The sequence below is a fragment of the Dreissena polymorpha genome, chromosome 4, assembly GCF_020536995.1.
Source record: "Dreissena polymorpha isolate Duluth1 chromosome 4, UMN_Dpol_1.0, whole genome shotgun sequence".
Taxonomy (NCBI): Eukaryota; Metazoa; Mollusca; class Bivalvia; order Myida; family Dreissenidae; genus Dreissena; species Dreissena polymorpha.
Window position 1 is genome coordinate 87,850,606 of NC_068358.1, and position 12,775 is coordinate 87,863,380.

General features: G+C 36.6%; 1 protein-coding gene across 7 annotated transcripts in view; it reads left to right on the forward strand.

Annotated features, from left to right (window-relative positions):
* LOC127877394 (transient receptor potential cation channel subfamily M member 3-like) overlaps window positions 1-12,775 on the forward strand; it is a 279,970-nt gene that overhangs the window by 209,948 nt on the left and 57,247 nt on the right. For all 7 annotated transcript variants that reach the window (XM_052423217.1, XM_052423218.1, XM_052423216.1 and 4 more), the window contains 3 exons: window positions 5,680-5,811; window positions 10,037-10,213; window positions 11,163-11,260. In XM_052423217.1, the coding sequence (XP_052279177.1) occupies window positions 5,680-5,811; window positions 10,037-10,213; window positions 11,163-11,260 (407 nt within the window). The remainder of the gene's footprint in view (window positions 1-5,679; window positions 5,812-10,036; window positions 10,214-11,162; window positions 11,261-12,775) is intronic.

Sequence of the window (12,775 nt, forward strand, 5' to 3'; positions counted from 1 at the left end):
ACAAAATTGTTCTTCAGGTACCACTTTTCTTACAGTTTAAAGTCTACGAATCTGCATACATGGTAAATCTTCCGAAATCTTACAAGGCCATGCAAATATACTCGCTAATTATAGTTTGTGCGGTGTCAAAGTAATTATAATTTTTTATCACATGCCATACCCTGTTTCCCATGTAATATAACCATTACGAATATTTTTATCTTACACATGTATAATATACTTTTTTAGCGTTTTCATTGACTTAGTTTTCGTTCGATTGACCAATTGCCTTTTGTTATTTTGCTGAAATGACGTTACAACGTCAAATTACGTCACGAAATGTAAACAACCTTCGTGATATATCATTATGTTTGCGTAAATATTTATTTAACTTGCTCATTTAAAAGCATGTGATAAAAAAGATCTGGCACTCGTTGTCATTTCATACCATATTTTATTAATACCCTGGTAGGGTGGCATATAGCAGTTGTACTGTCCGTCAGTGTGTCAGTATGTGTGTATGTCAGTCAGTCTGTCCATCCGTCCAAAAACTTTAATGGCCATAACTTTTTCAATATTGAAGATAGCAACTTGATATTTGGCATGCATGTGCATCTCACAGAGCTGCACATTTTGAGTGGTGAAAGGTGAAGGTCAAGGTCATCCATCAAGGTCAAATGTCTAATATATGGCGTCTGTCCATCCGTTCAAAAAATTTAACGTTGGCCATAACTTTTTATGCCCCCAGAACATAGGTTCTGGGGGCATATTAAAATCGCACCGTCAGTCAGTCCGGATTAGTTTCCGCTCAATAAGTCAAGCAATTGTCATCAGATCTTCACCAAACTTCATGAATTAGGCTATAACATCTAGGTAAAGTTCGATAATCGGCCAAATTGACCCAGACACTCCTGAGTTACGGCACTTAAATTATCGTAAAATTGGGATTTTTCTCGTTTCTGCTCAATAACTCGAGCAAATGTCATAGGATCTTCACCAAACTTAATGAAAATGTGTTAGGCTATAAGATCTAGGTCAAGTTTGATAATCTGCAAAATTACCCTGATACTCCTGAGTTACGGTCCTTGAATTATTGTAAAATTGGGTTTGTTCTCGTTTCGGCTCAATAACTCGAGCGAATGTCATAGGATCTTCACCAAACTTCATGAAAATGTGTTAGGCTATAAGATCTAGGTCAAGTTTGATAATCAGCCAAATTGATCATGACACTCCTGAGTTTCGGCCCTTGAATCATCAAACAATTGAGTTTGTTCTCGTTTCCGCTCAATAACTCAAGCAATTGTCATCGGATCTTCACCAAACTTCATAAAAATTAGTAAGGCAATAAAATCTAGGTTAAGTTCGATAATCGGCCAAATTGACCAAAACCTTGAATCATCGAAAAATTGAGTTTGTTCTCGTTTCCACTCAATAACTCAAGCAATTGTCATCGGATCTTCACCAAACTTCATAAAAATGTGTAAGGCAATACAATCTAGGTTAAGTTCGATAATCAGCCAGATTTACCCAGGCACTTCTGAGTTATGGCTCTTGTTTCATCAAAAAATTGCGTTTCCGCTCGAAAAATGCTCATAACTTTTATGTCTCTTCAGATGTTACTTTCATATTTGGTATGCATGTGTATATGAACAAGGCCTTTCATTACGCACACAAATTTTGACCCCTTTGACCTTGAACTTAGGGTCCGCATTTAGGTTTCAAAATCTGCATTTAGGTTTCGAAAGTGTTCTTTGGGGGCCTATGTCTTCCGATGGAGACAGCTCTTGTTTACTATTGAAGATAGCAACTTGAGATTTAGCATGCATGTGTATCTCATGGAGCTGAACATTTCGACTGGTGAAAGGTGAAGGTCAAGATCATCCTTCAAGGTCAAATGTCAAATATATGGTGTCTGTCTGTCCGAAAACTAACATTGGCCATAACTATTTCAATATTGAAGATAGCAGTTTGATATTTGGCATGCATGTGCATCTCACGGAGCTGCACATTTTGAGTGGTGAAGGTCAAGATTCAAGGTAATCCTTCAAGGTCAAATGTCTAATATGGCGTCTGTCCGTCCGTCCACAAACTTTTACATTGGCCATAACTTTTTCACTATTGAAGATAGCAACTTAATATTTGGCATGCATGTGTATCTCATGAAGCTGCACATTTTGAGTGGTGGAAGTTTAAGGTCAAGGTCATCCTTCAAGGTCAAAGGTCAAAAAAATAATAATAATAATTTCAAAGCGGCGCAATAGGGGGCATTGTGTTTCTGACGAACACATCTCTTGTTAAACTCGTCCAGGAAATTTGTTAGTAGGCTCGCCAAAGGCTCACTAACAAAATTCCTGAGCTCATTTAATAAAATATGGTATGATATGAAGACTCGTGCCAGATCCTATATATATTTTATCAGCATGGTGCTTAAATTGGTATTATGCAACATGCAGGTCCCTTGGAGTTTGGTCAGGAGCTACCCTGTACGCTTTATAGTCATGCACGGTTTTGTGGTCTCTTTAGCACACATGATTACTCCTCATAAGAAGATACCTATGCAGTGGCATATCTAACGCTACACTTTTTGTCCTAAATCACATTTTGCACAACGTGGTTCAATTTGATTTATTTTGTTATATACCAAATAGGCACAAATCCTGAGAAATCCAGCCACTGTTAATTTGCTTAAAATTATTCATCCTGGAAGACAATGTTTATTTACCGTTAATAAAATGTTAAAATATTTTGACATTCTACTTTTACATAGCAAATATTATATGGGTGGAAAGTCTTATACCAGGTCAGGCTGTGTAGTTTGCAAAAGCTGACCTAGTAGACCTTGCATTTTGCCTGGTTTCCCAATACCTTTGCTCTCTTTACATACCAGCAACTGCCATCAGGGTACCAGTACACCCTGCATTGAGCCTGGTTTCCCAATTACTTTGATCTCTGTGAACTGCAGTACCTGCCAACATGGTACCAGTTAACCCTGTATTGTAGGGCTGCAATGAATCCAAAAAATTAGTTCGGATCCGAATCCAAATATGGTATCTTACAGTTTTTCGGATCCGGATCCCTCAGATAAGAGAAAATTAGAAGTTTCTGTCTAAATTAAAGAAATCAATGTTTTTGAAGTTTAATTTGACTAAAAAACATTAAACATTTATTATCAAACAACATAACAAATGTCTCGTTTAACATTGTAGCAATGTCAAAATAAAAGAAACCTTAATCAGGGCTTAACACCAGCTTTTTTTTCAACTAGCCCATTCGGGCTCGTAAATGCAGAACCTCCTAGCCCTGACCAATCTTTCAGGTGCCCTGACCGAAGTATTATCAAAACCTTTATATTTATCATTGAACTTGTGCGTGGAGATGCACAATTATGATTTAATCATTCTTATTAGCTTGCCTTACAGTACTTTACTAATGCTAATGAATTTAATATTCAACAACTTAAGACTAGTATTATTTGATTAGTATTCTGTAATTGTCATATGAATTACAATGCAATAAAGACATTGTATCATTTCTTTTAATCAGAACTTTCAAAACTTTAACATTAACAAAATAATATGAGTATTGTGAGTAACATCTTGATGTTAGACTAGATAAACATGCACCAGAAAAGAGGACATGGTCACAACTTGTTCTTCGTTGTATTCCAGCCATTTGTAATTGTCACGCCATTTTGGGAGAAATTTCCTTGTACTTTCTCTTACTTTCCTCCTTCCCTTTTCTTATCCAAGGAACTTCCATCCTCACCAGTAAAGCCAAACTTAAACAACGACATGAACGTTAAAACCTTTTTTACATAGATAGCCGCGGTTGCCGTCTGACAACAAATGGTAAGTGAATCTGAGGTGTCGCAAAATAACGTGTTACGGTAGTTGTAACAATTGTACAGGGTTAACTCTCTTTAAATTTTATAATAAAAAGATCGACCCTTAATATTATAGTTTTGCTAATTGAATTGCGTAAAAAAGATTTTCAAAACACTTCTAATCGATCAAACAAATTAAAGTTATTTAAAATTAATAAATAACTAATAATTTTATTGTAACTATGTGTTAATGTCGAGTTTGATACCTTCTTCGATCCCAGACGATCCTGGGGGATCCCGGCTTTTAGTTCAAAACGTATTTTTATCGAGAAAACACGTCACTTCGAGGAAACCAATCAAAAAACGTATTTAGCGGAATTCCTTTTAAAAATAGGTACTGACGTGTTTTACCAGGACAACCGCCTGGGATTTTCTGCATTGTCGGCCTCTTTTTAAATGCAATCAGGGGGTTCTAAATCTATTTCGAGATACGATCCGTTACAAAGCATTTGTTGTCTCTGACTTAACTCTGGGATTTAATTGCCATCTGATCGTACTGTATTAAGATTTTTGCATCTTTGAAAAGCTTATTTAAAATGCAGTTTATTGATATAGAACACATAATCCCGCCCAGAATACACACGACCGGTCGGGCATGTTCCTGGAACATTGGCTAGCCTGGACCTAGGTACAGGCAGTGAATGTTGTTCGGACGTGCCTTAATGTTAAGCCCTGCCTTAACACTTATTCACTTTATAGTTTGCTCGTTAACATACACTTTTCACTGTTCATACAGTTTGATGTTTGTTTTCACAAAAATTAACAAATCAACATTGTCCGGGTCCAGGCAAGCCCTATGAGCACTGACAGGTCTCCTGCTGTGGAGAAGATTCTCTCACTGGGCATCGAGGTTCCTTGCACTACAAGATTGCATTTAAATTTAGCATATGACGAAATATTCTTTCAAGACAATACATTATGCAGGAACACAATTTGACAGGTCGCGAAATTAAGCAAAATTTACCTGAATAACATTCCACCCACACTGGATCCACTACCGTTGTATTTAATACAACTTAGAAAGACAATAAGGATTGAAAACTTACTTATTGCCATTAGGAATTGCATTTGTAATGTGTAAATCCTCCATGATTTTGAATTAGTTTTGTTTTCTGCGCTCATTACGTAATGTCCAATGACACTCTTATACAATAAAAGCCAAAGGATCTCGAATGATCTGTTATTTGACTCACAGGTCAATAAATATCGACAATTACACGTATCTTTTATTTTTCAAACAGAACCAGTCTGTATTAAAAACAATACTCGTGAAAACAGCACTAGGTTACATGAAAATAAATATTCGGAACTGAAATTTCCAGGGGTGGATCCTTACCCGCGAATCTGAAGTTGGATCCGATATCATCGGATATTCCAGGAACTCGTTGCAGCCCTACTGTATTGAGCTTCGTTTCCCAGTAACTTTGCTCTCTGTACATACCAGCACCTGCTAACAGGGTACCAGTACACCCTGCATTGAGCCTGTTTTCCCAATTTCTTTGATCTCTATGAACTGCAGCACCTGCCAACATGGTACCATTTAACCATGCATTGAGCTTGGTTTCCCCAGTAACATTGCTCTCTTTACATACCAGCACTGCCAACAGGGTACTAGTACACCCTGCCTTGAGCCTGGTTTCCCAATAACTTTGTTCTCTGTGAATTGCAGCACCTTCCAACATGGTACCACTACACCCTGCATTGAGCTTGGCTTCCCAGTAACTGTTCTCTCTTTATTTTCCAGGACCTGCCCACAGGGCACCTGTACAATCTTCATTGAGCCTGGTTTCCCAATAACTTTTTTTTGTAAATTGCAGCACCTGCCGACAGGGTACCGGTACACTCTGCTGGACATTGGACTGGTCATTCAGCACCTGATGGGAGGGGCCTTCCGGGCGACATACTGCCGCAAGAAGTTCAGACTTAAGTATACCACGTTGAAGAGAAATGTAAGTGTACCAAAAACCTTGAGCCACTTTGTTAAACATGCATACAAATGCGCCTGGATATGAGAAAACAGGAATAATGCAATACATGTGCGTAAAGTGTTGTCCCAGATTAGCCTGTGCAGTTTGCACTTTCTGCTTTTTATGGAGTTTCTTGTTTACAGGAAGTCTCTTCTTAGCATAAATCCAGTTTCAGCAGAAAGTGTCATCACTGCTTAGCCTGTTTTGACTGCACAGGCTAATCTGGGACAGCATATTAGACACATGCATTCAGCCCCGTTGTACCTTAGCAATGCTCAAATAATAAATCTGAAGCTGAAAAATTAAAGCGTATATTCACATTTCCATTCATTAAGTTTATTATTATTTTTATGCCCCCTTTCGAAGAAAAGGGGGTATATAGTTTTCGCACTGTCCGTCTGTCTGTCAGTCTGTCTGTCAGTCTGTCACACTTTTCATGTCCGCTCTCTAATTCAAATAGTTTTCATCCGATCTTTACCAAACTTGGTCAGAAGTTGTATCTAGACAATATCTAGGTCAAGTTTGAATATGGGTAATGCAGGGTCAAAAACTAGGTCACGGGGTCACTTAGTGCATTTCAAGGATTTAGCATGTAGTCCGCTCTCTATTTTATGTGGCTTTCTGATTTATTTTGATATTCTAAGACATTTTTATGCCCCCGAAGGAGGGCATATAGTGATCAGACTGTCCGTCCGTCAGTCTGTCCGTCACACTTTGCTTTAGATTTCTAAAAATGCTCATAACTTCTATGTCGCTTCAGATGGCAATTTCATATTTGGCATGCATGTGTATATGGACAAGGCCTTTCCATACGCACACACATTTTGACCCCTGTGACCTTATCCTTGAACTTAGGGTCCGCGTTTAGGTTTCGAAAAAAGCTCATAACTTCTACCAAGCGTTTATAGGGGGCATAAGTCATCCTATGGTGACAGCTCTTGTTTGTTGATAAGGTATAACATTTTTAGATGAAATGTCTACCATAGATTGTCCTTGATAAAATAGCACTGAAAGGTAAATTTATTGGCCATTGTTTGTCCTGTTATTTATTCTTTTTGTTGAGGAGGGTTAATATTTTTTTAAAGAAATGTTTTGCATAGATTGTCCTTGATAAAACAGCATTGAAAGGTAAAATTGATCTGCCATTGTCTGTCTTTTGTTATTCGTTATTGTTGTTGATGAGGAATAACATTTTTGAAGAAATATCAACCTTATATGTCCTTGATAAAACACCACTAGAATGTAAATTTATCTTCCATTTCCTGTCCTGTGTGATATCCAATGTTTAGATCATACATTATTTAACATCTCAGCTATACTGTTTAATCATTTAGTGTACACTGACCTCTTAATGAAAATGTTTTGTGAAATACAATAAATCTTGTTGTATCTTCTTGAAATACTGGCCCATTCAAACAATTGTTACATATGTGCCAGGATTTTCAGTATGTTTTATTTAAGTCAAAAACTTAGATTAAACTAAAAATATTTTACTGGTTTTCGAGTATTTCTTGGACATCGGTATTTTTCGGACATTTCTTTCTTTCTTATGTTACCCCTAAAACACAATTTGTTTTGTTACATACTTAAAGACACTTGTTTTCTTGAAGTTGAGATCAGCAGTTCGTAATGGGGCAAGTATTTTACTTTAAAAATTATTGTGAAATGTGATTTTCACACGAAGATATTAAAAGCATGTGCATGCTAAAAAAAGTCACTTTTTTTATAATGAGGCCAAACCTGTTATCTTGATATTTTGGTTTCCTCTTCTTCAATACAGCCGATCTTAATTGTTTCTTTTTATTCAAACCACATATTAAAGAAGAAACTTATAATGTCAGCACGCTTAAATTATTTCAATTATTGAATGTTTACCTTTTAAAACTTTACACTCTTTGTCCTATACAGAATCAGGGGTGTGATTTTTCTGCGGATCCGCGGATCGGGTTGTCCCGGAGGTCACTTCTGAGATTCGCGTAAATTCGTTTTAAAAAATGTAGGGGAGAGGGTCTACCACCGATTCCGCGGATGTATTTCATAAGCGGCCTGAAATATCCGCGGCCTGCGAAATCTCTCCGCATTTTACACTGGTAGATTCTGCCTAAGCATTTTTAAAACGAGCGATATATTTGGCTGTCGTTTCCCAATCTTCCAATTAAAATCGTTTTCTTAAAATGCGCTCAGCTGATTTGTTTGCAAATGGTGCCGTTGTGAAGAGAAAATTAAGATTATTGAAATGGCAAATAGCAAACGAATAAACAACTGACATCACCTAGTCTGATAGGAATAATGAAATGTGTTTTTCAACAAAAAAGACTACGTTTTAGATAAAAGCAACACATATTTTGTTAAGAAATGTGCCCACTGAATTTGCGTCACGGAAACCAGTGTTTGCAAATTGGAGTTTGGTCTACTCGTGAAGTAAAACAATTTAGAAGAGTATCGTTCGAACCCCGTTTGAACATGGAAATAGACAAACATGATTTGATTTATATTTCTGTGGGTCTGTGTATAATCAGATTCATGTGCATATTCTGCTTTATTATATTTGTCACGCTGTTCAGTTAACTGAAATAGCGTTGAACTGAGTGAAGATGTGAAATGCAAGATATTGAAAGGTAAACAAATTGAATATAATACATCATTAACACAAGAAGAACACTCAAGTGTGTTTGTTTATATTTAGTCCATTAACTGTAATTCAATACATTGAAAAACTGCTGCTATTGATCACAATAAATACTTACTTAACTGTTTACTTTGCATCCTCAGTATGTTAAATGTGAAGTTAAACAGGTTTTTATAAAGAAATATTGTTATGAAGTTCAAGAAGTTGTTTATTTTAATGTCTGTTTTCAGGTTTGTCATTGTGTTATATGCGCCATTCGCGTAGTCAAAATCAGTCGACAGAAATTTTCTGCCCTCTGACTTTGCCTCAATCACACCCCTGAGAATGATACCTGAATGTTTATTACCATTATAAATTGATTGTCTTGATTTTTCTCCTTTGAATAGTTTGTAATGGCTGTGTTTTTTTAAATATCCAATAATTAATCATCTATGTTAATGTTTGCATGGTGATTTTATGAATAAATCCCATTTTTGATACAAAAATGTTTTTTGTTAATAACTTAATACCAGCATTCATTAACGACTAATAAAGCTACTTCGTTTTCATCTACTCAGAGTATCTAAATGACCAGAAAATGCTTCTTAACACTGTAAAATTACCTCCTTTTACTAACCACATTTGTAAATAGGCCTGGTACATACGCATGCACACATCAAACAACTGTTCACATATACTTGTAGATGACAAACTCAGGATATATCAGAAAATATTTCATGTAAAATGTCTTATATACAAATCTTAGAAAAATCCTATATTTGGTCCAAGAAAATACTCGCTAACCAGTAGTCTCCAATGAGAGTTAGCTACATCTGGACCCATATTCCTGTAAACATTAATAACAATAGTATATCAACAACAATAGGCTCCGTGAAGAGTTCTAACATCCAGAGATTTAAATGGTTCCTAGCATATAAAGCGCTTATCAGATCTCTGCTGTCATAATAAATCATGTTCTAATGATTGATTAAAATATTTGAGCCTCTCAATTTGAAAACTACGTTTAATGCATGTGCTAAAAGTATTTTCTCAGAGAAGCCTGTGGAGGCGTAACGTTTCATGTTGTACCTGATCAGCCTGTGTGATGACACTTTGTGTACATGAATTAAGCCCTGTTTTCCCAGAGCCCATTTCATTAGTTTTAATTAATATTTTTTATTAGAAAGACGCAATGCCAATTTTAATGTTGTTCATTCTTGACTGCAAACCCTATATTTTAATGTTAAATGATGGAGAAAATTGGACTTACTTCCTTAACTCTTTCAGTGCGGGAACCGAATTTTGAAGGCCTTTACAAACAGTTTGGATCCAGATGAGACGCCACATAACGTGGCGTCTCATCTGGATCCAAACTTTTTGCTATTCTGATAGTATTCTTTAAAAAAAAATCGAAGAAAATGCTAATTTTAGAAATTCAGCAGACGACATTTTAGCAGACGACAAATTTCCCAGCATGCAAAGGGTTAAAAAAAGAAGAAATTATACAAAATACATTAATGAAGGTCTGTAAGGAGTATAACCTCTTTTGTCAAAGTAATCACAGCAAGGAGTTTAAACAAATATTTGCTCTGTTGCTAGGCAACAACTCATGCGACCCTATACAACATGCTGAACGCGACGTCCAACTCGCTGAAGAAGCAGGAGGAGGAGTTGTTTCCCTTCCCGTTCCACGACCTCATGATCTGGGCGGTGCTGGTGAAGCGCCAGAAGATGGCTCTGTTTATGTGGCAGCACGGGGAGGAGGCCATGGCCAAGGTATGAAGAGGGCGCGCTATATAGAATATGAGCCTCGTTTATGTAAAGAAAATTAGAATGTTGATAAGTCTGGCACTCATTTATATATATATAGTACCGGAAAACGGCACTTTCTTATTGGGAAAACACTACAAATTTCCCAATTGCTGTAAACAAAATTCCAATTGAAGGTTTCCAAAAAAAATAAAAATATTTTTTTTATATACATAAAATGCATTATTTAGTTAGTTTTCATATGCAGCTCTATGGCTTGAACCTAAGTTAATATAATTCTGACAACTTGACAGCACTAAGTTATCTATTTTAAAGCATTTGGGAGCACACAAAAAAACAATTTCCCAATTTGAAGACTTCTCAACGCAAATTTTCCCAATTTTTGGTGGTTTGCACAAATTTTTCCTAATTGGTGGTCACAAATAATCATTGTGTCACAGATAATTGAATGTTGCAGTTCCCTCCTTGTGCAGAAAAAATACTTCATTCTAGAGTAGCACATGTATATCATGAAACTTACCGAACAAATCAATGATGATAATCTAGGTTATGCACAACAGTCGGTTGAGAATGGTTATTGTCTACTAATGTTATTTATTTGCTTGCTAAGCCTGTGGATAAGGTTTTCTAAGCCTCTCAATTGGTAGAACACTGGACTATAGATCTGAGGATTGTGGGTTCCATTCCTTGTCAGGCTGATGATTGCATGGTGTGGGCATTGGTCATGAAATAATTGCTATGGCCATTCTCTGCTGCCTTCCATAATAGTAGGGGCGTTAACTGGTAAAAGAATCTGGTATACCAGCTTTGTAAAAAAGTGTAAGTTGATAAGTTAATCGTCAAGTCTGAAATACTGATGAAAACTGCAAAAAAATGAAAACAAAGGAACCTTCATTTAAACATCTTACCGTTGCCTCTTTACCCTAATTATGATTGTTCCTGTGTTCTTCTTAAGGCTCTGATGGCATGCAAGCTCTACCGTGGCATGGCACATGAGGCAGACCAAGACGACCTGGAGATTGAAATACCGGATGAAATCAGGAAATATGCTCTGTAAGCATTCATAGTGTCACAATGTGTTGAAATACCTGATCTTGTCCAGTGTGCCATTGGTTGAAAGGTTGATGGATTCTTTTCACTGCAGAATATGTGATGAATAAGTTGGTATTGTTCGTTTTTATGCCCCCCTTTGAAGAAGAGGGGGTATATTGCTTTGCACATGTCGGTCTGTCGGTCGGTCCATCCACCAGATGATAACTCAAGAACGCTTGGGTCTAGGATCATGAAACTTCATAGGTACATTGATCATGACTCGCAGATGACCCCTATTGATTTTGAGGTCACTAGGTCAAAGGTCAAGGTCACGGTGACCCGAAATAGTAAAATGGTTTCCGGATGATAACTCAAGAACGCTTATGCCTAGGATCATGAAACTTGATAGGTAGATTGATCATGACTCGCAGATGACCCCTATTGATTTTCAGGTCACTAGGTCAAAGGTCAAGGTCACGGTGACCCAAAATAGTAAAATGGTTTCCGGATGATAACTCAAGAAAGCTTATGGCTAGGATCATGAAACTTCATAGGTTCATTGATCATGACTCGCAGATGACCCCTATCGATTTTCAGGTCACTAGTTTCAATAGGTTCTGTTTCTATATAATAATGTTTGCTGTTGAACATCTGTATCTTAATATGTTGTTTTTTTTAACAAATTTTCAACAACAAAAATCAGAATTATTAGACATGGCTTTTATAGTATTTTTCAGTTTTAAATAAGTCTCCTATGAAAATCTTGTTTTGGGGGGGAAAGTGGCATCCGTTACAAGTAGGGCTGTCACGATTCACCGGTATACCGGTGTATCGCGGTGCATGTCGTGAAAAAAATCGCACCGCGGTACGGCGTTGCCGCACCGGTTTTTTTTAATATTATTATATTAGCACATATATAAATACATTACATAATTATTTTGATATAGATATCGTTTTGAAAACTGTAGAAGCGATTCAAAAGGGCTAAATAAATAATCCGTTAATATCCAGGTCAAGCAAGCGCTTCCACTGGTAGATGTTTAACTTTCACGTTTAAAATACGGCAATGTATGGGTCCGTACCTTTTTTTGAATTTGGGTTAGATTTCCTTTGCAAATAAGTTCATAATTATCCAAAAGATGTTTACTCTATTTCTTATTTTCTTTCTTTAGAATATCGATCGTTCAAAGCATGGCACTTCCAAATCATGTTATCTTAAGATTATGAATAAGTCGAGGAAGAATCAGAACGCTACGGATTTTCAATACTGGGCCTGCTGACTCCGCATTTTAAACATGCCCTTCAAGCGTTCGATTTACACAGGTCGTAGTCACAGCTATTGTAAACAACATGGCAGACATTTTAGAAAAAGACGCGAATAACAATAACAATAACAATGACTACTTCTATCAAGTTTATTACAGTTTCTTTTACAGTTTCAAGTCATACTATGATACCCGTGTTTTCTGATTATTGTGTTTAATAAAGTTTGTAAACTGTTTTCTTTACAGATACATATTCTGTAAAATATCGCGG